At 37.3% G+C, this 23,556-nt stretch overlaps 1 protein-coding gene across 3 annotated transcripts in view; it reads left to right on the top strand.

Moving 5' to 3' along the window:
- Nucleotides 1-23,556, top strand: part of ARID4A (AT-rich interaction domain 4A) — a 92,171-nt gene that overhangs the window by 56,450 nt on the left and 12,165 nt on the right. For 2 of the 3 annotated variants that reach the window (XM_069091801.1, XM_069091799.1), the window contains exons 11-18: nucleotides 4,275-4,347; nucleotides 6,235-6,329; nucleotides 6,476-6,573; nucleotides 8,384-8,615; nucleotides 11,858-12,108; nucleotides 15,088-15,285; nucleotides 18,214-18,298; nucleotides 22,693-22,894. In XM_069091801.1, coding sequence (XP_068947902.1) covers nucleotides 4,275-4,347; nucleotides 6,235-6,329; nucleotides 6,476-6,573; nucleotides 8,384-8,615; nucleotides 11,858-12,108; nucleotides 15,088-15,285; nucleotides 18,214-18,298; nucleotides 22,693-22,894 — 1,234 coding nt within the window. The remainder of the gene's footprint in view (nucleotides 1-4,274; nucleotides 4,348-6,234; nucleotides 6,330-6,475; nucleotides 6,574-8,383; nucleotides 8,616-11,857; nucleotides 12,109-15,087; nucleotides 15,286-18,213; nucleotides 18,299-22,692; nucleotides 22,895-23,556) is intronic. The other variant, XM_069091800.1, reaches the window with a different exon arrangement.

Below are 23,556 nucleotides of genomic sequence, written 5' to 3'. Positions count from 1 at the left end.
TAGGGTACGTGTTGTATTAGACCTACTTTTTCTCTTTGTTATCACAAACTCCATAGTGGAATGATTATGTTCTTCTGCCCCACCAACCAATTCCTCCCTATAGGTGAGAATCAGATCCAGAAGGAAATTTCATTTTGTTAGTCTTACTTTTTGAAGGATGGAATTATCAGTAAGACACCTCAGAGAATTATTGCTGCTCCATTTTTGGCAGAGAGGTCCCAGAGATATCTCCATAATTAAAATCTCCCATTACTTCTATCTCATTCTCTTGTGCCAGACCTGTGATCTGTTTTCCTTTTTCATCCATGTAGTGTGTAATATACAATAACAAAATCTCTTTGTCTCTTCCACTAATCTTCACCCAAATACTTACAACCTTGTTTCTTCCCTGTAGTTGTAAGATTTCTTCATGGGAGAGTGAAGAATAATTAAACTTTAATAAACTGACTGACACCATTATTTTACCTATCCTTTTTAATTTGAACAAAATATTATCTTCCAAAGAAATTTGTTTTATGGATTTCATCCCATTAAGTTTCAGTGATTTATTACCTTTTTAGTAATGGATTATATATAGTTAAGCAAAACAAATTCCCCCCTTGACTATATCTAAAAACGTGCCTTAGTCTGCACTCTTGAGTCTATCACTTCTCTCTTGTGAGATGTGGGTAACTTGCTTTATTATGAGTCCTCTGGAATCATGGCTTGTTATTGCAGTCCTCAGAATTCTGAAGTCATTCAAAGTTGACTTTGCAGAAATATATATATATGTAGTTCTGGTTCTGCTCACTTTACTCTGTCAGTTCATGCCCATGCAAGTCTTACTAAGTTTCTCTGAAAACTATCCCTTTGTCATTTCTTATAGCATGATACTGTTCTATCACATTCATAACTTATCCAGCCTTTCCCCAGATAATAGGCACTCCCTCAGTTTCTAGTTCTTTGCCACCAAAGTGATTTATTACTGTGTATATATATTTTGTATCGACGTGTCAGTGCATGATGTATTTCTCTTCCTCTGTGACTACCTTTGTCTGCCCCTCTTCACATAGAATGCGCCTACAGCTTAAATGTCCAAGGAGAAGCTGTTCCAGGTCTAGCACTGTGCTCGGCACATCGTAGGTGATTGATACATACATATTGAATTGAATTGGATTCTTAGCCTCTTCCAAAACTCTGCCTAGGTGTGCTACCTCCTACCTGACAATTTTCTTAATTCCCTAATTTGAAGTGTTCTTTTCCTCCTCAAATTCTTAGGGTGTTTTGTTTTTTTTTTTGGTTTTTTATTTTTACCCACCAATAAACTATAAGCTCCTTTGGTAGGGTTTTTCATTCTTCTCTTTATATGCCTAGCACCAAGCACAATGCCCTGGATATAATAGAACCTTACCAGATCATCTTACTTGTCTCTTGAGGAATTTATGTTTGGGCCAAAAAACAACAACAGTTAGAACCAAACACAGAATGACTGATTGATTGAAGATTGGAAAATGTATACAACAAATCTGTATATAGTCACCTTATTTATTTAACTTAAAGGCAGAGCATATCATACAAAATCCCAGGCTGGATGAATCAAAACTTGGAATTAAAGTTGCAGGGAGAAATCTCCACAATCTCAAATATTCAGACAATAAGTACTCTGATGGCAGAAAGTGAAGAGGAATTAAGAAGCTTCTTGATGAGGGTGAAAGAGGAGAGTATAAAAGCTGGCTTGAACCTTAACGTTTTTTTTTTAAAAACCCACTAAACTCTGGGTAACTGATCCCATCACTTCCTGACAGATAGACGGAGAAGAAATGGAAGTAATATCAGATTTTATGTTCTTGGGTTCAAACATCACTGCAAACAGTGACTGCAACCATGAAATTAAAAGATTCTTGCTCCTTAGAAGGAAAGCTATGGCAGTTCTGGACAGCATGCTAAAAAACAGAGACATCACCTTGACAACAAAGGTCCATATAGTCAAAGCCATGGTTTTTACAGTAGCAGTATATGATTTTGAGAGTTGGAATATAAGGAAAGCCGAGCACCACAAAATCAAGGCTTTCAAATTGTGGTTCTGGAGAAGACTTTGGAGAGTTCTTGGACAGCAAGGAGGTCAAATCAGTCAGTGCTTAAATTAATTCCAACTATTCACTGGGAGGTCAAATACTGAAGATGAAGCTTACTCACTGTGGCCACATACTGAGAAGGCAGGACTTACTGGAAAAGACGCTGGTGTTGGGAAAAGTTTAAAAGGAGAAGGGGACAGCAGAGGATGAGATGGATAGATAGTGACACGAAAATAATGAACATGAGCTTGGACAGACTTTGGGAGATAGTGAAGGATGTGAATTTTTAGATTACCAACAGAAGAAAATTAGAATCACAGCAAGAACTCTTTGAACAGGAAACATGTTGAATTTACTGTTATACTTAGGACAAAGTCTCAGAGATATTTTCTACTAGGTCAGTAAAATTTTCCCCAAAGTATATATGGTAGGGTAATTGGGTTGGTGTTTGTTATTAAACATTTATTAAGTGCCTTTTCTGTGTAGACTTTGTACTAAGTGCTGGGGATAGAAACATGAATACATCTCTGCTCTCAAAGGGCTTATAATCTTATAAAGGAAGACAGAACCCAAAAGGAAGCTGAAAAAATGGGTGGGGTTGGTGATGAGGTTTAGGGAGAGTTTGCAGCAGGACATCTCTTAAGTCTTCAAAGACTCAGGTCTACTCCAAGCCAGTTGGAAAGATTTATTATCATTTTGAGGTTTCACACTCTGGTGAATTGCTAAGTCCCTTAGAGGAATTTAGCAACTTCAGTAAGGCAAGACATATAATTTTATAGAGAATATGATACTGATTATACAATCAAAATTTACATAGAATATAGGAATATGATTAATATTAAAAAGGCAGGAGAAGTTTAAGGGATTAGGTAATGGAGGAGGGGTCCCAGCCTCAGTGGAACTGCATATGCGATTACCCACAATGCATACTGAGAAACCCATGGGAGGGTACGTCTTTGTGTGATAACGATATTATAATAAACTTCTACGTCATAAGTTCACTCTAGGTCAGTTCTTTACTATTACTGCGCAGCAGCTATTGTAGGGTGTGCCCCTTCTATGGTTTAATGATCAAGCATCCTGCTCTACATTCTGGAGGTGCTGTCTTCTGATTGGCTAGCAATTGTGGTCCTGTCTGGTTAAGATAGATAGTGTGGTTGAAGTTGAGTGCATGGATGCTCCTGTTTCTGTGGGAATGGGTCTGGAGGCAGTGGCTGGGATCCCATCATGTGGACATGCCTGCTGTTTCTGTGAGAACTGAGCTCGTGGACACACCTATTGTTCTAGTGAGCAGTGAGGCATAAAGTTAGAATATTGAGGCTGAGGGCAGCTCTGTTAGGACTCCATCAGTGAGGTGAAGGGGAAGAGAAGACTCCCTAAGGGGCTTGATGGAGAACTTCAAAGGAATGCACCCAGGTGGGAAATGAAGAGGTGGTTTGGCTGGGATCCCTCCTTAAATGTAGGTTTTGAGAGGAGCTGTCTTCTCTACCTTCCAAGAGGTCCTAGGCTCAGAGGGTACTGATCAGGGGTGAATCCCAAAGCCAGTGTGAGCGTCCTGATGATTTGATGGAGAAGTCAAAAGGACTATAGCTGGATGAGAAGTGTATGTGTAACTTATTCCCCCCTCATCACCACCCTTGTGTTCGTGTGCTCCTCTGGCATACCCCAATTATGAGGAATAGTAAGCCTTTCTCTCTTCTTCGTCCTTTCTTCCCTAGTATCATTCCTTTGTTTAAAGACTTCTCCTTTCTCGGAAAAACCAATAGAACATCATGTTCAGAGTCTCCAGTTGTCTTCCTTTCCTTTCTCTCTGAAGGCAGCGTACTTTCACTCTGTTCTCATTTTGCCCTTTGGTTCTAATAGATCAGGGCAGTTTTCTTTATGATTTCTTTATTTAGTCATTTTTCAAGGAGTCTAATGATTCTCAAATTATATCTTTTTGACCTTTTTTCTAGGCCACTTTTTTGAAATAGCTGATTCCATACGTGTTCTTCCAGTTTTTCTTTTGGCTTTCTTAGTTATTGTTAGCCATGTTGACCTAAATATATTTGTATGTGTGCGCATTTTACATGTTAAGTTTAATGTCTTGTTTAGTGTTTGCAGTTACCATGCCTTTTTTATCTTAACGATTTTCTTCCTGTTCCCAGACTTAAAAAGTAAAGTTTCATAAGAGAGTATTGTGCCCCTTTTCAACAGTTCACTCGACATTTGTCTTTGCAGCCTGAAGAAGAGCTTGATCCTGAAGAGAGGGACAACTTCCTCCAACAGCTTTACAAGTTTATGGAAGACAGAGGTAATTTATCACTATAATCTTTAAAATAACAAAAGAAAGATTTATTAAAATTATTTTTATAATTTAATAGAATTAAGGATTATAGTTATATTTTGAATGTTTTAATTCTGTATCACTTATAAAAGACAAAATCTTTTCTTTTTTTTTTTGAGGGGGGAGGGCAGGGCAATTTGGGTTAAGTGACTTGCCCAAGGTCACATGGCTAGTAAGTGTTAAGTGTCTTAGGCCAGATTTGAACTCAAGTCCTCCTGACGCCAGGGCTGGTGCTCTACTCACTGTGCCACCTAGCCACCCCAAGGAAAAAATCTTTTTGTTGTGATTAATTATTAAAGTACTAAATACAAGACAATATAATATAGTAAATGGCCAATCAGAATCAGGGATACCTGGATTCAAGGCCTATTTTCTGTTAAATACTAGCTCTGTGACCTTGGGCAAATCACTTTAACTTCTCAGTACCTTAAGAAATTTTCTAAGTTCAATAGAAGTGGTGGCAAATCCACATTTGTGGTGAAAGTTTCCATACCACACAATCACGAATTTAGTTCTCTTCCCCCCCATCCCCCAAATTAAAGCAAATAGTGCTAAAAGATTAGCCTTTTAGCCAAGTGCTAAAAGGGAAATGTAAAATGTATTTTTAATGTAAATACATTTTTAAAAATTGTGCGAGGTATTATTTCAAACTTATAAAATAAGCACCAATTAATGGTAAAGCATTTTTTTCTTTAAGCAAGAGGTAAATCTACCCAGTTGTAAGTAATAAAACCTCCTAGTTTCCAATGCAGATTAGCTAGTCAACTTTCTAGTATGTCATCCTTTGCATAAATTTCTTTGTACCCACCTTGGTCCTTGAAGTAGAAGTGTACATTCTTTTCGGGTAGTCAATACACATCACCTGACTCATGCTAAAACTACCTTAAGAGATGTTCATCTGGTCATATGATGATTTCTCATCTTCAAAAGTAGTCTTCCATCATTGTACTTTCAGTAGTTTGCCCGGCGTGTTGAATTGTTCCTAGCAGTTGTAAAAAACAAAAACTAGGTCAATGGCCAGAGTCCCATTTCTGTTATCCTCAGTTCTCCAGCTTCATAGTCTTGGACCAGAAATAGTAGTGACTGCCATTACCAGGCCTTTTGTACTACCTCTGGGACCATTATTTGTGCTAATAAAACTTGATTACAGTTAGAAAAGTGCATTTTGTTTTTTAATTTTAAATTGAATTTAATCAGAAAGAGGTACAGAGGAAGAAACACAACCTTCCTGCTAACCTCCAAAGTTCCCTGGGACATAATAAGAATATTTTTCATTGCAGCCACATTGTCCTACTTGCTGTCTTTAGAACTCAGCACCCTGTGTCCCTCCTCTGTGTCTTTTCGAGGCTGCTTCATAATGTTCTAAAGTGCCTTGAATGCACTCTCTACTCACCTGTTTCTTAAGAGCCTTAATTTTTGTTAAGGTTGAGCAAATGTGCCATCTACTAACAACTGTCCCTAATGCCCCTGTTCAGTTGTGGTGCTGTATCCTTTCTTAAATTATCTTGTGTTTACTTATATGTTTACTTATATTGTTTTCCCCAGGAGAATGTAAGCTCCTCATGAGCAGGGATTTCTTTTTTGTCTTTGTATTCCCAGTGCCTGTCATAGGAAGCACTTAATAAATGTTTGCTGAATTGACTCAAATTGAATTCTAGCTTGTTCATACCAGTTGAAGATCCTTTCCAGTATTTGCTGGGTATTAGAGCAAAGATGCTGACTGATTGTTTCAAGTGAGAGACTATAACTAATAGAGTTTGGGGGGAGTCAAATATTGATGTTTTTATTTCTTGAAATAAACCTTTTATATTTTAATAAAAATTTTATTCAAAAAATTTTTTTTTATATTGAAAGGTACTCCCATCAATAAACCACCTGTTTTGGGATATAAAGATCTGAATCTCTTCAAACTCTTCCGACTGGTTTATCATCAAGGTGGCTGTGACAATGTAAGCATAATAGTGCTTAGATTGTGAATGCGTGTTCATGTGGTTGAAAGAGGAAATTATCAGTGTGCGTTTTCTTGATTTGCTGTAAAGAGTGTTATGGTGATTATTTCCCTGCCCAGTTAACAAATGAAATTTACTTTTTACAGATTGATAGTGGTGCTGTATGGAAGCAAATTTATATGGACCTTGGCATTCCTATTTTGAATTCTGCAGCTTCGTACAATGTAAAAACTGCTTATAGAAAGTAAGTAGTATAGTAATACATCCAGAATAAACACTTAAAGGAATTATTTCTATAAAGAAATATTAAATTATTATATATCACAAGAAAACATTGCTTATAGAAAAATTAAAAGTTAGGATATTCCTAGATGACTTTTTTTGGATAATTAAAACCTAAGCTTATAGAATGTTATTTTTTTTCCTTCCATTCTTTTGACCCTTGTTGTTTTATTTCCTTTCTTTTGAAGTTCTAAGGGTCTAGCCAATATTTTTAATTTGAAGTTATAAGGTATGATATGTTGCCCCATCTCTCTCAATGAGAAGGAAATAACTGTCATCTAGTGGAAAGAGCCCTGGATCTTCAGTCAGGGAATCTGAGCATGAATCCCCTCTCTGCTACTTTACTATCTTTATAACTTTGGCCAGGTCTCTCTCCATCTCAGGGTTTTGGTTTCTTCATCTGTAAAATGAGAAGATTAGATTGCATTAGTGATTCCCAGCCTGTGGGGCCTGTAACATGTTGCAAGGTGCCTGAATACATTTGTGTCCTAAGCCTTGTCATTTTGATTATTTATTGCTTAAAATAAATAAATATGCCTCTGTAGACTGAATAAAGAATGACACTTGTACATTATAGAGCTTATCCAGTATCATGTGTATTTGGGGCAGACGATATAGATGGACAAAAACAGTTGGGCCCAGAGGTGAAAAAAGGAAGACAGCATGCTGAACTGCTTTTGGGAGATTGCAGGGAACTTTTACTCACCTCAGGCTTCTTATAACAGCAAAGGCCGATCTTTTCAATACATACATTTTACTGGTGTTGGCTGGATGGCAGCAAGATGTGGGACACCACTGCCTCTTAAGAACTAAATGTGAACAACACCCAGAGAGCAATGGAAAGGCACATGGTAGGTGTAAGCAGGCTTCAATATAACCAAGGAACTTTGAAGAAGAACAGGAATAAAGACTGTTACTCAAGAATTTTATGCCAGAAAGAGAAGATGGGCTGGTCAGAGCAAGACAAAAGCAAGGAATGATGGGGACAGCCAGAGTGATCTATTAGTACTTTCATGATATTCAGAGAAATGGAGGAAGAACCCCTACACATTGGGTGGACTCCTGTGAGCTTTGGGGAGGACATGGATAAGGGTCATGTAGGATGGGAAGTCATAGATGGGTTGTGATCTGCATTATAGAGAAGTCCAGAATCAGTGAGATCACAGATCCATTTGATTATTGAGCTTTTAAAAAATGTGTTTAGAGCCTCTTGCTAGTAAAATAAATTTATTTAAAAGTGTTAACTGAATTGATAACAGCTTTCTGTCATGTGTTCTCTAGATAAATATTAATAATACAATAATTATCCTAAAATCTTGGAAGTTGTTTTAAATGTAGGTACCCATATTCTCTAAAATATTGGGAAACATTGGTTCCTTCTAGCCCTGTATCCTCTTCATTCTGTGAATAACTGGGAATCAGACTTTTTTAGAAAATAATTTTTTTTTATACTTAGCATTTCCATTTATTGCTAATTTTTTTTCCTGTAACATGGGAATTCTTCATTTTTTTTGTCATGGACCCTTTCGGCAGTCTGGTAAACCCTTCCCAAATAGAACGTTTTTAAAAGCATAAAATAAAGGAAACCAATTATGTTGAAATATAATAAATATAAAAGACTAAAGGGGAAAAAGAAACAACCAGATTAACTGACCCCAGGTTAAGAACTATGAGTCTGAGGTTGGTGTTTTGTAGTTGTGCTGCCCAAACTCTTCTTACTTCAGAATTTGAAGCATAACAATTTTTATACTCTCTGAATTTTGTTTATTTAGATATCTCTATGGTTTTGAGGAGTATTGCCGTTCTGCAAATATTCAGTTTAGGACCATTCACCATAATGAACCAAAAGTAATAGAAGAAATAAAAAAACTAGAGGAATCAATGGAAGAAACTGTGAAAGTGGAGCAAGAAATGCCTTCAGTAGAAGTAAAAAGTGAAACTGAAGAAAACATTGATTCAAATAGTGAAAGTGAAAAAGAAGAAATAGAATTAAAGTCTCCAAGAGTAAGTGGACTTTTATTTGGTTTATTTTAAGTATTATTAGGAATGTGTATGGTGTTCTTATGAAAGATTGTGAAAAATAAAAAAAAAGTAGTGTCCTTTGGTGTTTGTATTAGAGTATTTATAGTAGGAATTACAAACTATCAGCAGTATAAGAGACTTGAAATTCTATAAATATATATTATGTAAGTATTTAATAATAATAATATCCCAGAGACTTCCCATTGGAATGGAAGGTTCTAAGACATTCATTTTTTTTTTTTATTTTTTGGTCTTTATTAATTTGTTTACTTTTAGTTTACAAGATTCATTTCCACAATTCCTTGAGTTTCAAATTTTCTCTCTCTCCCCCCCACCCCCCTCCCCCCATGACAGCATACAAGCAAGTATAGTATCTACAAATACTTTCACATTAGGCATTATAAGACATTCATTTTTTGCAAGTGATGAATGGTGTTGTATCCTGGAAGTTTTCTTAATTCATAAATTATTTAGACACACTATTGAAGTGAAATAATTTGGTCAGGAGTGAAAAGGAGAGATGAATATTGAGAGGCACTTGCTTTCATGATTATGAAATAAATAACATATAGGAAGTAGAAGATTTGGAGAGATGTTAAAGTCATAAAAATGGAAAGTAAAACAGGAGGAAATTTAAAAGAGGAAAAAATGATAAAGGATGTGAAAAAAGGTATTTCTAATCATTTGTCAGGTGCTGGGTTAAGTCCTATAATGAATTCCATAGATAACCCAAAAATCCTTTCTTATATTATGCCAGATAAGTAGATTACTCAAAATCATTCCCATTCTATAGAATTTGGAGAATAGATAAAATTAATGACTAGCCCCTCTAGCAAATTAGCATATAGTAGATGTTGTGAACCCATAATTGGAATGAAAGAGGGGTGGGTGTGGGTGTGTAGATGGGGGGATGGGAAAGGTAGTAGGGCAGGCTTCTTCCTCTCTTATCAATGGTATTTTCGTATAGTGTTTCAATAAGTTTTTTGACACTTTTAAGATATAGATTTTTGTTCGTGATAGTTTAAATTTGGCTAGACCCTTAGAACTTCAAAAGAAAGGAAATAAAACAAAATAGGTCAAAAGAATGAAAGGGGAAAAAAGTAACATTTATATCTATAAGCTTCAGTTTTAATTATCCTAAAAAAGTCATCTAGGAATATCCTAGCTTTTAGGGGAGTTTGAATTTAACTTTCAAAAGAGAGGAAGCATGCAGAACTGAAATGAAATTACTATTTCATGAATGAATAAAATAAGTACACTCATCCCCTTGAATTTGGCATTGCTAATGTAACAGCCAGAAATTTGAAAGTGTATTTGCTAAATCAGTTTATTTGTCATGGAGAATTCAGTATAATATTTGAAAATATAAGGTAGCTTTTCCTTCATTTTAATTAAATTATATAGATTATTCTGTTCCAGTGGACAAATTAGGGTGTGGGTTCTGATGACTTCCAGTGAATTAGCAAGATTTTGGATTTGATTATAATGTGAATCTCCAGTCTTGCATCTCCAGCTGCCTATTAGACATCTCAAACTCAGCATATCTAAAATTGAATTTATCATCTTTCCTCCTAGACTTTCCTCCCTTCCAAATTTCCCCATTATTATCAAGGGTACCATAATCCTCTCAGTCACCCAGGCTCACAACCTGGGAGTCTTCTTTGACTCAGATTTGTCACTCACATACCTAATTTGTTGTCAAAGCCTATAGATTTCACCTTAGCAACATCCCTTGTGTACTCTCCTCCCTCTTCCCTGACTCTACCACATTCTGGTATAGGCCCTTATCACCTCATGCCTGGACTACTGAAATAGCCTTCTAGTTGGTCTCACTGCCTCAAGTTTCTCCCCTAGTCCTTCCTCCATTTAACTATTGAAAGTGATCATCCTAAGGTTCAAATTTGGCCATGTCACCCCTCTACTTGATAAATTCCTGTTTTCTATCACCTTGAGGATCAAATATAAAATCCTCTGATGTTCAAAGCCCTTCATAGCCTGGCTACCACCCCATCCTTTCCATGTTCTTATGCCTTACATGCCTCCCCCAACCACCTCCAGTTCTTAAATCCAGTGACACTGGACCTCCTGACTGTTCCGCAGACAAGATAGTCCATCTCTTAACTCTGGGCACTGTCTCTAGTTGACCTCTGTGTTTTCTCATCTTTACCTCCTGGCTTCCTTTCAGCCCCAGCTAAATCTCATATTTTAAAGGAAGTCTTTCCCAAACCCTCTTAATTCTAGTACCTTCCATCTGTTGATTATTTCTAATTTATCCTTCGTTTATTTTGTTTGTTCATTGTCATTTACATATTGTGTCTCCCATTAGACTGGGAGCTCCTTGAGTACAGTGTCTGTCTTTTCCCTTCCTTCATATCTCCAGTACTTAGCACAGTTCCTGGCACATAGTTGGCGCTTAATATTAACATAGTAAACATTTTTTACTGAGTGATTAGCTGACTGGAAGGCCCTCTGGGTTAAGATTTAAAGGATCTGCTCTTCGTTTTTGGTGACTTTGGACAGGTCCCTTAGCCTCTGAACCTCAGTTTGTCCATCTTTAATTTGAGGAATTTAGTCTAACATTCAAGATTGGGGAATCGGCACCCTCGAGGCCACATGTGGTCCTCAAGTGTGGTCCTTTGACTGAATCCAGTCTTCACAGCATGATTGTAGTTTGGATTCAGTCAAAGAGCCACACTTGAGACCTAGAGGGCCACATGTGACCTCAAGGTCTCAGGCTCCTCACCCCTGAATGACCTCTAAGGTCCCTTTTTGTTCTAGATCTCTAGTTTTATGATGGGAATAGGTTATGTTTTCCGATTCATTTGAGAACGTTAGGGTAAGTTAGGAGGAGCTCCTGGAAATAAGGTAATTATTATCAGCCCAGTAAGCTTCCTTGTTATCCATTTAAGAAACTCTATTCCTTTGATTCACTTCATAGTGTAGTGGACAAAGAAGGGGAAAATGCTTTTCATTTCTAGTGTAATTTCTGGCTCAATACCTTTGCCACAATTAACTATTTTAGTCAGTCGCAAATCCCTTCCATTCAGGAGTATATACATAGTTGTTTTTTTATATGAAATAAATAATATCAAGATCAGATTTTGGTGTCTAAACTGAGAAATAGGACTAATAGCTTTTGTGAAGATCTGGCAACATTGTGGTTTCTCTTTATTTCTCTTCTTTCCAGGTACAGCTACTTTACAGTATGTTTTTCTCTTTGTTAGGGTCGGAGGAGAATTGCTCGAGATCTAACCCCTGCTAAAAAAGAAAATGAAGAAGAAAAAACAGAAGACAAATTAAGAGATAATAATAAAGAAAATAAAGATATCGAAGAAGAATCTGAAATTGTAGAGAAAAAGGAAAATGAGGTACTACTGGGAAGAAAAAACACACCAAAGCCAAAAGAGAAGAAAGTTAGAAAGCAGGAGGAATCGGACAAAGACTCAGATGAAGAGGAAGAGAAAAGACAAGAGAGGTACAATAAGTAATGTTTACTCCTTAAAAATGTCTGCCTCTTATTACTCGTAGCACTTTGTTCCTGTGTTAGTGACTCAGGTTTGAGGGAACACATTCTTATTGGGACTTCATTCCTCTTGTCTAGTGAAGGCGAGACACATTGTGAAGATGATGTGTATTGCCTTACGGAACTGGAGAATAAACTGGTCGCACCATTTTAATAGCACTTGTGCCCTAGACAGTGGCCTCAAAGAAGGCTGCGCCACCCAGTCAAAAGAAAGGTCCTGCAGTTGACAGCAGGGAAGGGAGCTGGAGAAAAATGGAGGAAGTGGACAAGAGGAAACAGCGCCAGCAAAAATTCCATTTAAAAAAAGGTACAATGTGGGGAAGCTAACAAACACATGGGTGCACAGTACTAGTAGGTGTTTGTGTGTGTTAGCTTTGTCTCAGACATTTTTCTTTGCCAAGTTACTTTATTAGATTAAGTGGCATGCACTAGTGACCCTTTTTTGGAAAGTGAAACTAAAAGATAAATTTATAAATTTATACTCATTGATAAAGTTTACTTTTTTAACATCCTTCATAATCTTGGCTGAAGAGAAGCTGTGTTTTTTTTATGTCGTTCACTTAGCATTTGAAAATGACTTTAAAACAATCATCGTATTTTGCAACTAGTTAGAACAAAGCTTCTGACCCTATGACTAAACTATGTGACCATTGCTGCTATAAATGAAGATCACAAAATAGATGAATCATTTTCAAGTGCTAGAAGAAATGTTAACTAGACTTATAGGTAAAGTAATGTAAGACACAATAGTACTTGCTAATTTGCCATCTCCACTAGGTTATTGGTTTTATGGTTATTGTATTCTGTGAAGATAATTTTGTGGGAATCTGTATTCACGCAATAATTGGGGAAGCTTGGCATCTATGTCCAAATTATTCCTGCCACTAGTGACTGCCAGTCTTCTGAAAATATGCCATGAATGTGGAGAAATGAAAGAGAACTATGAATGTGAAGGGAAGACATTTTCAGGTATAGTTAGTTTTATGGTGAAATTTACAGAGAAAGGAATGTAGCAGCAGTGAGCCAGAATTCCATTTGAATTGAGCTATGACCAAATTTAGAGAGAATCCCTAGCATTAAAGATGATGAGAATTGGAATTGAAAAGAGGCAAAAGCATAATATTAGGTCTAAAAATATGCACTTGGTAGTAAAGAGAAAAGAGAGCTTGAAGTTATGTGTAGAGTTCTAAAAATATGCATTCAGGTAAATATTTTTATGAAAATTATGAGTTTTTAAAAACTTTTAATTTACAAAAAAAAAGGGGAAAGACTTTTGTGTTGTGAGTCCAGATTTCCCTGTCTTAAATGCAAAACAATATCCGTTTTACTAACAAATCAAGTATGCAGACAACATGCCTAGCTTTAGAATGACTGTAGGATGACCAGTTTACATATGGCAGGCTGATGTCTATCGTGAGGAAACAAGTGTTAGAGAAATGCCAGCATCAAGTTGTCTTATAGTACCTTGCAGATGCTCATTGAAGAAAATGGAGAATTCATCCTGTGACAGTCACTGGACCATCACAGCTTCTGCATTGGGTGACCCAGTGGTCACTATGTTGATGTTTTATATCTGTGCAGTATAATAAAGTATTTGATTGTGCTAACTCATCAGCTTTGTCTCAGTTAACTTCTACTGTTAAAATATAATGCCACTGGAGTCTCAAAATGGCATTACAGTGATTATTTAGCTCTCATGTGCTTTTTTAGGATTAATTCAGAGTATTAAGAGGCAATGTGGCTTAGTGGATAGCAGGCTGGCCTTGGGAGCAGGAAGACTTGGATTTATATCCTGCCTCTGATTCATACTAGCTATGTGGCCATGGATAAATCACTTAACTCCTCAGTAAGCCACTAGGATTATGAAGTAGAGGAGTTGTTGATCTTTATCACGGGAGGAATTTTTTCATGGAGAGTTCCCTATACCAAAAAAATCATAGGGTTAGATCCTCCTTACCCACTGAAAACAAAACAACAACAAAAAAACCAACCAGTGTCATTGTAATTTAAGTAACTGTAACCTTTATGGGAATCTCTCAGACTCTCATACTAGAAAAGTTCCTGGAAGGTTGTGGGTTAGAAAGAAACTAAGATAAGTAAATGTGATATTTTGACTTTGATTTTCTTTTTTTTCTCCTTTTGGAGGCAGTTGGGTTAAGTAACTTGCCCAAGGTTACACGGCTAGGGTTTTTGTGTGGGCGTTACGTGTCTCAGGCCAGAACTGAACTCAGGAGGACTTGGGTCCTCCCGACTCCAGGGCCGGCGCTGTCCTCACTGTGCCACCTAGCCGCCCCAATATTTTGACTTTGAAAACCACCTCTCAATATCACCGATTTAATGCACAGATCTCCCTGTAAGGATGTATCATGAAACTTTTTCTTTTAATGCATAGAGAAAGACAGGCCTTATTTTTGTCAGTGTAAAATAAACCTGGTCTAACTTTCTTTGCAAGGAAGGATTGATTACAAGGTGGTTTTATTCCCCGTTTTATTTTGTTTAATTACCAAAATGTTGAAAAGATCTCTGTGGATCAGTTTCTCGTTGTAGGACCATCCATAACACAGACCCTGAAAACATCTTTGTTGTGATGCTTCGGTGCATTTTATTTGGTTTGGTTTTGTTTTGTTTTCTTTGATTTGCCAGAATTGTTCTTGTCCCTCTCTCATCTTTGATTTTTGCCCTTTAAGAAGTGTCTGAGTTGACGTTTGGTACAGTGCACCTTTACATAATGAATTAAACCCTTACGAGTCCATGATAATCTTCTCCTTCTCCTCCTTCTTCTCCTTCTCCCCCATCTTGTTATGAAGGTAATGTTCAAGTAGCTAGTGAATATTCTGCATCCTTTTTTTTCTTTGCCCATGCAGTTGTGTGTGTTGTTCTTATTTACCATTACATAATTAGTAGCATTATCAATATTATAACTTGCTACAGGGAGGAAATTGAAAACAAAGAGGAATCTGAAGGGGAGGAAGATGAGGAGGACATAGAGCCCTGCCTAACAGGAACCAAAATAAAAGTAAAATATGGACGTGGAAAAACTCAGAAAATTTATGAAGCCAGTATTAAAAGTACTGAAATTGATGCTGGAGAGGTTTTATACTTGGTGCATTACTATGGATGGAATGTCAGGTAAGAAGGAAACAAATTTCCTTATAAACGGATCTTAATTCTCAATTATAGTTAGCATACTGTTTCCAGTAGGAATAAATGATCATTCATAAAAAAGAAATGGTTTATGGCATAAAAGTTCAGATCGATTCAGTTACGTTACTAAGATAAACATTCCCAGTGTTAAAATAAATAACATTTTTGATTGCAACATACTTCTCCCTCGTATAAGAGGATAAATAAGGATTTCTGTTTTTTTATGACAAATGTCAGAAGCCGTGTGCTGGCATAAAAAGAAATTTAACATTCAATATTTTTAAACATTTATATATAATTGAATATTTTTATATATTGAACTACATTGATGACTTCAGGAAAAATCAGATTTTTATGAATATTGGTTTAAGTTACATCTTATCCCTGGGTCTCATTATTTCTTGCTTTTTAATTCCTTTGAAATCTTGCCTTGTTGTATATTCTTTATGCTTATCACCAGTGTGTCTGTTTGGTTTTCTGAAACATACCATTCATCATATATCCTTGCTTGTATTCTTTTTTTTTTTTTTTTTTAAGTTTTCCAACTTTCCTTGTCATTTAGCTCAGCTTCCTTATTATATAGGCCACTGGCCAGCTTCTAAAGTGATAACCAGACTATTCATGAAATCCTATAGTGAACTTTGCTTTGCCTTCAATCCACAAAGGCTAATTTTATTCTGTCCCACCAATACAGCTACAATAGGATCTACCCTGATTCAAGATTGTCCCTGATTCTGAGAATGGTTAACAAGGCTGAGATGCTTCCAGGGTTCTGAATCCCTGGAAACAGCCATGGTCAGCCCCAGGTCAATCCTGGAATTGTCCCCAGCTTTCTGGGTGTCCCTTGGCTCTGAGGCCAGGTAGGACCTATCTATGACATTCTAGATTGTTGTAAACCTTAGGAACTTTTGGGCTTATACCTAAAATAAAATGCAGCAAAACATTATATTAAGTAGTTACCACTTAAGGGTGGGCACTGTGCTAGGTGCTGGAATACATAAAAAGCTTTGATATCTATACAGATAACTGTAATGCACATCATTACATGGTAAATTGGTTAAAGGCATTAGAAGGTTACTAAGATGCTATGTATGAGGGGAGGGGAGGGACATTGTTACTACTCAGAAATGCAGTAATAAAAACTCACATTTATATAGCTTTTTATGTGAGCTATCTGGTGAAAATATTATTACTCCCATTTTACAGGTGAGGAAACTGAGGCTCATAGAGGGTAAGTGCCTTGCCTATGGTCACAGTGTTAGAGCCAGGGCCTTAAATCCAAACTTGGAGTCAAGTCTTCTGATTCCAAGATTGTTCTTTCCGGTACATTATACTACCTTTCATAACCCAGGAGTTTTCAAAAAAACTAGATAAGGCTCTAGTCATTCAGTACTTCCTGGCAATATTTGTTGACCCTTTGCCATTTGATCTCCAGGGGTAGAGATCCGTAGGATTTTAGGAATGAAGCTGAGACCAGTTCCAATCAAAAAGAGAGGAGGCAGATGGACGCTTGGTTTATCCCTAGCTTTCTGCCCGAATAGTTTCATTTGGGCAGATCCATTAGATGTAGTCTTAGATAATGGAAAATGTCTCTGACTTCAGCTTTAAACCGTGTAATATAGTGGAGAGAGCACTGAACTTGGAGGCAGAAGAACTGGATCTGAGTGACAGGCTCTGCCACTCACTGTCTGTGTGACCTTGGGCAAGTGACGCCTCTGAGCCTCAGCTTTTATGGATCATAGAATCGAAAACCAACAGGGACCTTAGAAGTCATTTAATCCAACTTGCTCGTTTTACAGATGAAGAAACAGACCCAGGGGAGTCATACAGGTAGTAAGTAGCAGAGCCAGGACTCGAACCCAGGTCTCCTAACTCCAAAACCACTGCTCTACCCACTAGACCTACCACGTTGCCTCTCAGACAGTACCTCACAGGGTTGTTGTGAGGATCAGATGAGATTCTATGTGTGAAAAGTGCTATGTAAATATAAGGTATTATTGTTACTTAAAGTTCTATATGCTTGTCTATTATGTGTCCTGAAAGCTGTGTTATCTGGCACCAGAAAACTCTAGAAACTACATTTTTGATAATGCCCCAATCTAATAACCGAAATTCGAAAAAGCCTGGAGGAAATACAATTATTGTTATCTCCTAACTTGACATAAGTAGACTTAACTTAGAGAAAAAAAATTCTTTTTCCCAAATTTCATATAATTAGTTTCTGAAATGACAGACATGTCAAATACAGGGCATGCAGTTTTAATCTTTAATAGTTTAAAGTTACACTGAGACTTTTGGGATACCCTGTATAAAGTTTTATTAGTAATGTAAGAAGCTATGTAGAGGTGATTATGAAAAACTCTAAAGCAGTCAGTAGAAGGCATTTATTAAAAGAATCAAGCTGGGGGGCCGTGATAAAAATAAGAATCTGAAATTGTCAGTAGATCTGTTAGCTAATTGAATAAATTTGGTAACTAATATTTCTCTACCCCTCAGAGTCAGAATTGCAGTTTCTATAGGTTGAAAGCACAGGGGTAGAAAGCAGCATCAGAAATCCTTTTGAAATTGTTTTAAAGGCTTAATATTTTCTGTCCTTACCTTTGACCTCTTTTCTCCATTAATAATTCCACCCTCTTATTCCAGGCTGGTCCTATCTTCCCTTCCTCCTAGCTAAATGATACAGGGACAACTTAAAATTGACATTTCTATGGCATTTTAACTTTAAAAAAATTCTTTCCAGTTGTCACCTGGTAATCTATAGATATTATGATATTTCAACTAAGATCTTGGTTTATTCTCAGCATGCTGGATAACAAAACTTTTATTGGATGTTAGCTATACTTTTATATCTGGAGAAGAGTTGAAATTTATGATGATTTGTCATTATTAAATCTCTGTGTTGTTTATTTTAAGGTATGATGAATGGGTGAAGGCTGACAGGATAATCTGGCCTTTGGACAAAGGTGGACCAAAGAGAAAACAGAAGAAAAAAACTAAAGTAATGTTTGTGGATTAGTATCTATAATAACAGATCAATTTTTTATTAATATTGCTTGACCGACTTGTAGCTCATCCTTTCATACATCTAATTTTCAGATACTTAATGATAGTTGTCAGCTATGCAAACATTTGATATAGAATTATATACCCAACTCTAGATATTCTCCTGACTTCATTTCTCACTCGCCTAATGGACATTTTTAAACTGGGTCTCCCATAAGCATCTCAAGTTCAATAGGTCCAAAAATGAAATCGCTGTTGCCAGCACTAGAGACACCCCTTCCCCCCAACCCACCTCTTTACTTAACTTCTCTATTTCTTTTGAGAGTACCGCCATCCTTCATTTAGTACCGTCATCCAGTCATTTAGATTCACCATTGTTTATCCTCAGCTCTACCTTGCCGCACATATCCGGTCAGTTGACAGATTTTGTCAAATCTTCCTCCAGAGCCTGATCATGCATTTCCTTCTCTCCCTCCATCCCAGCCACCCTAGGCCAGGCTCTTATCACTTCCCTCTGGACTAGTTGGTCTCGTAGGAGTGTTAGTCTCCCAGTTGGTCTCCCAGCCTCAAGTATTTTCTCCTCTAGTCTGTCTCCAGCCCAGTTTGCCAAACTGATTTATTTTAAATTGAAAAAAAAAATTTTATTTTTGCTTTTTGGAGGGGGGAAGATAGGGCAGTTGGGGTTAAGTGACTTGCCCATGTGTCACATACACAAAACAAGCTAGTTTTGTGGTAAGTGTCTGAGGCGGAATTTGAACTCGGGTCCTCCTGATTCCAGGGCTGATGCTCTATTCATAAACTGATTTTTCTAAAACTTAGGTCTGAACATGTTATTCACATGCTCAATAAACACCAATGGCTCCTGTTACCTTGAGGATCAAATAAAAACTCCTCTGTTTGGCATTTAAAGCACCTTCACTATTTCCAGACTTCTTTTCTACCTCTTTCACTCACCTTGTAGTGCAACCAAACTGGCTTTCTTGCTGTTCCTTTGCATTAAACAGTCACCATCTCGATGGCTTTGCACAAGCTCTCCCACCTGGAGTGTATACCTGCCTCCTAGAATCTCTAGTTTCTTTTATTTTTTTTATCTTTTGCTTTTTTGGAGGGCAATTGGGGTTAAGTGACTTGCCCAAGGTTACACGGCTAGTTTTTGTGTTAAGTGTCTGAGGCCAGATTTCTAGTTTCTTTTAAAACTGAGTTCAAATACTATCTCCTCTGTGAGACCTTTGCTGATTTTCTCTTTCCTCCAGCTACTAGTGCCTCATCCAGATGTATGTATGTATGTGTGTTAATATAAATATAGTTATATAAAATATGTAATATAAATCACACACACATATATATTTCTAGACTCTCTCTTCGCTACCACCCCTCAATAGCCTCTCCTCTTTTGAAGTTCACCCCACCCAAATTTATCATAGTCCAGATCTAGGTGATTGCTGTATACTGGCTCCCCCACATTATTCTTACTCCTTTCGGTTGCCTTTTGTGGGGGGGAGGGCATTTGGGGTCATTGTGAGGTCACACGGCTAGAAAGTGTTAAGTGTCTAAGGTCAGATTTGAACTCAGGTTCTCCTGACTCCAGAGCCATTGCTGTATTCACTGCGCCACCTAGCCACCTCATTCTTAATTCCTTTCTAAAGGAATTCAGAACCACAGTCTACCTTGCCAACCCAATTCCTACCTGATATAAGGGAATTCAATATTTGTTCAAACAGTTATCTCCCATTTCTTCAATCGTCTCAACTCCCACTCCTACTCATCTTTCCATGTCAGTTAATTACAGATACTTCTCTCCTTGATTTTTTTCCACATGTGTTTTACTTCATGATTGAGAATTTTTTTTATCCTAATCTCCTATCAGTCTACCTTTCCCTATGCTTTACTTCTCCTTTACTTTTTCTTTGTCCTCACCTTGCACTCTATTCCCTTTTCCTAGGCCATCGCCCCTGTTCTGGATTCATTCTACTCTTCTCCCAGTGTTTTACCTTCTGGTTGACTAATTCAGCTCTGTACTACATCCTCTACTGTTGAATTTTTTTTTGTCCCAACCACTCATACCTTTCCAGACATCCACCATAGATTATTCCTTCTATAGCCCTTCTCTGCTTTTTCATGCTATAAACTAAGGTGGAAGAAGCTATACAACTATGCCAACCAGGCGTTCTGTTTATTTATGTTCTCGGATCTCAACTAGACTCTTAGTGTTTCAAGGCAGTCTTGTTATTCTTTCCAGATAGATTCTTTATCCCTTTCAACAAAATGGCTGTTCCATACATCTTCTATCCCATAACTTCCTAGTGCTACTTTGTCCCCATACCATCATACCTAAAGACCTTGCCTCATACTTTCTTAGAAAATCATGCCCATTTGTTGTGAGCCTCTTCCCCCTATCATCATCTGACAACCCTTTGACATCACACTTTTTTTTCCTCTTTACTCACGTCTCCGATGAAAAGGCAGCCCTTTCCTTGGCCAGGCCGACCTCTGTATGGATCAAGCTGTCTTTCAGCAGGTACATCCCACTGTCAATCCCCATCATCTAATCTTCAGCTGCTTCCTATATGCTGGTTCCTTAATTTCTGCCCATACTGTCTATAAACAGGTCTCCCCACACACACACCTTAAAAAAATCCCTTATTATACCTACTGTCCCAACCAGCCATTTTCCTATAGCTCTTCCCCCTTTCTCAGCCAAATTCCTTGAAAAATCTACCTGTACTCATTGCTCTCAGTTCCTCCTCATTTTTGTAAAACCCTTTATATTCTGGTCCTCAACTTCATCACTCAACCGCAGTTGCCCTTTCCAAAGTCACCATTTAGCAAAGTCACTTAATTGCAAAAGTTTGTGGCATTTTCTCAGTCCTTATATTTCTTGACATCTTCACAGCATTTGACACTATTAACTACTCTTCCTTCTCTCAGTTTTTATGACACTTCTCTCTTATTTCTCGTACCTTTTTGGCCACTTTTTCTCATTTTTCTTTGGGATCATCATGCACAACAAACTTCCTGATAGAGGGTATTCCCCAAGGCTCATTCGATACTCCCTTCTCTCTAAACATTCTCTTTTGGTGATTTCATCTGTCACGTGTGTTTGATTATCATCTCTATGCTGATAGCTCCTGGATCTTTGTATCCAAGTCATTTTTGCAAGGTACAATCCCATGTCACCAATTTCTTCCTGCGAGTTTGAACTGGACATCTTGTAGATATCTCAAACTCTGCATGTCCCAAATAAAATTCGTTATCTTCTTCCCTAAACCTTTGCCATTTCTCTAGAGAGCACCACCATCTGTTCAGTCGTGTAGGCTTGTTATTTTGGTGTCATCATTGTCTTCTCACTCTTACCCCATGTATGTAGTCAGCTGGGATCATATCTTGCATTGGTTCCTTTAATTCAGATGGCCACTAACCTTGTTCAAGATCTCATCCCTTTTTCCCTAGACTATTAACAGTTGCTTCTAATCGGTCACCTCATTCAAGTCTCTTCCCCTCTCTAATTCACACAGCTGCTAAGCTGATTTTTCTAAAGCACAAATCTGACATCACTCCCCTTACCCAGTAAACTCTAATGGGTCCCTATTTTTTGCCTCTGGAATAAAATATAAACTACTTGGTTTCATTTAAAGTTCCTCAAAATTTGGCCCCAACCTGTCTCTGTAGTTTTGTTGCATATTATTCCCCTTAATCCACCAACAGAAATGATACTACTTCCTTAACGACTGACACCCTGGTCTCCTGCCTCTTTGCCTTAGAGTACTGGCCAGCCTCCATGCCTATAGGCCACTCTCATCACCTCTCTCAGAATCCCTAACTTCCTTCAAGTTTCCGTTTAAGAACTACATTGAGGAGGTTTTTCTGATTCCTTCTTCCTTCCTTGTCTCCCTGCCACAGTGACTTCCCCAACTCACTCTGTATCTCTGCGTTGTTAAGATCAGGGAATATTTCATTTTTGTTCAATTCCTAATACAGAACCTGGCACATATTTATAATAATTATTGATCGCCCACATAACACTTTGATATGAATATCTTTTGACTGGAATCCAAGAGGAGCTAAAAAATACTTACATATTCCTTCAGGAAGGTGGCAACCCAGGACCCATAAAATAAGCTTGATAAAGATACTTTAGAATAATATTTTACATTAGTCTAAAAAGGATATTTTCAAGTTTAAAACAGTCTAAGTGATTTTTTTATGTTAGTATTGCCTTATGTTGCTGTAGATAGTTGGGATGACTTTTATATGGTATTCAATGGAAAACATTTTCTTTTATGGTCTTTCCCTGCTTCTGTTTTCCACAGGGAAATAATAGGCTAAAATTTGCATTAAAAGTGCCATATTTCAAAATGTTGTCCTAATGCAACTTTTCTTGTTATACAGAATAAAGAAGACAGTGAAAAGGATGAGAAGAAGGATGAAGAGAGACAAAAGTCAAAACGTGGACGTCCTCCTTTGAAGTCCACCCTTTCATCAAATATGTCTTATGGTGTGTCTGAGTCTCCAAATATGGAAGGGAAAACGGCTGCCCGAACTGCACGAAGCAGTTTACCAGACAGCTCACCTCTGGCAAATGGAATGGAAGGTAAAGAATTTTAATGTTCACTCTATTATTTTTGCATAGTCAATCATATAAATAATAAAATCAGATTTTCAACGATTTCTAAACCTAAATTCACTTGGTTTCCAATCCGCAACAATTTTAAAGCAGCAAAGTCTAGGGAAAAAAGGATGTTTGTCTTGTTGTAACTTAAGTTTTCCAAAATTTAGTGATGATGAATTTAATTTAGGAACACCTCAAAGACAAACAAGATGTCTCTTGGGAATGTTTGCTTCTGAGAGAGGATCCTTTGGGAGTCTATAATGCCTAGTATTTGCTCCATTTTCTGCAAAAATGAATGAAATCTGATTCCTTCTGTATATTTTACCGGCACCAAAGTCCTTGAGGAGAACAAATGTTAAAATACGACAAGCTTTTTTTCTTTCCTGCAGATCATAGAAAACATGCTTTCTGCTTGTTTTATCCCTTTCTCTCCTACCCCTGTAAACTCTTCTGTATCATTCCAGAAATGTGAAACAATTCTCTTTTCATCTTTCACTCTTTTAAGAACCTTCTTTTGTATCTTTCTAATAGACTGCTCAAACATTTTCCTTTACTTTATCCAAAGGGATATTTTAGTTTAGAAGCACTCATAAAGCAAGGGAGGAAAAAATTATTTTCCTTTAAAGCACATCTCTAGGGGTGGC

The sequence above is a fragment of the Petaurus breviceps genome, unplaced genomic scaffold (assembly GCF_028583685.1).
Source record: "Petaurus breviceps papuanus isolate PSGF00001 unplaced genomic scaffold, PetGlider_PUasm1.0 189, whole genome shotgun sequence".
Taxonomy (NCBI): Eukaryota; Metazoa; Chordata; class Mammalia; order Diprotodontia; family Petauridae; genus Petaurus; species Petaurus breviceps.
The sequence above is the reverse complement of the archived record's forward strand: the minus strand, read 5'-3'. Positions and strand labels throughout refer to the sequence as shown.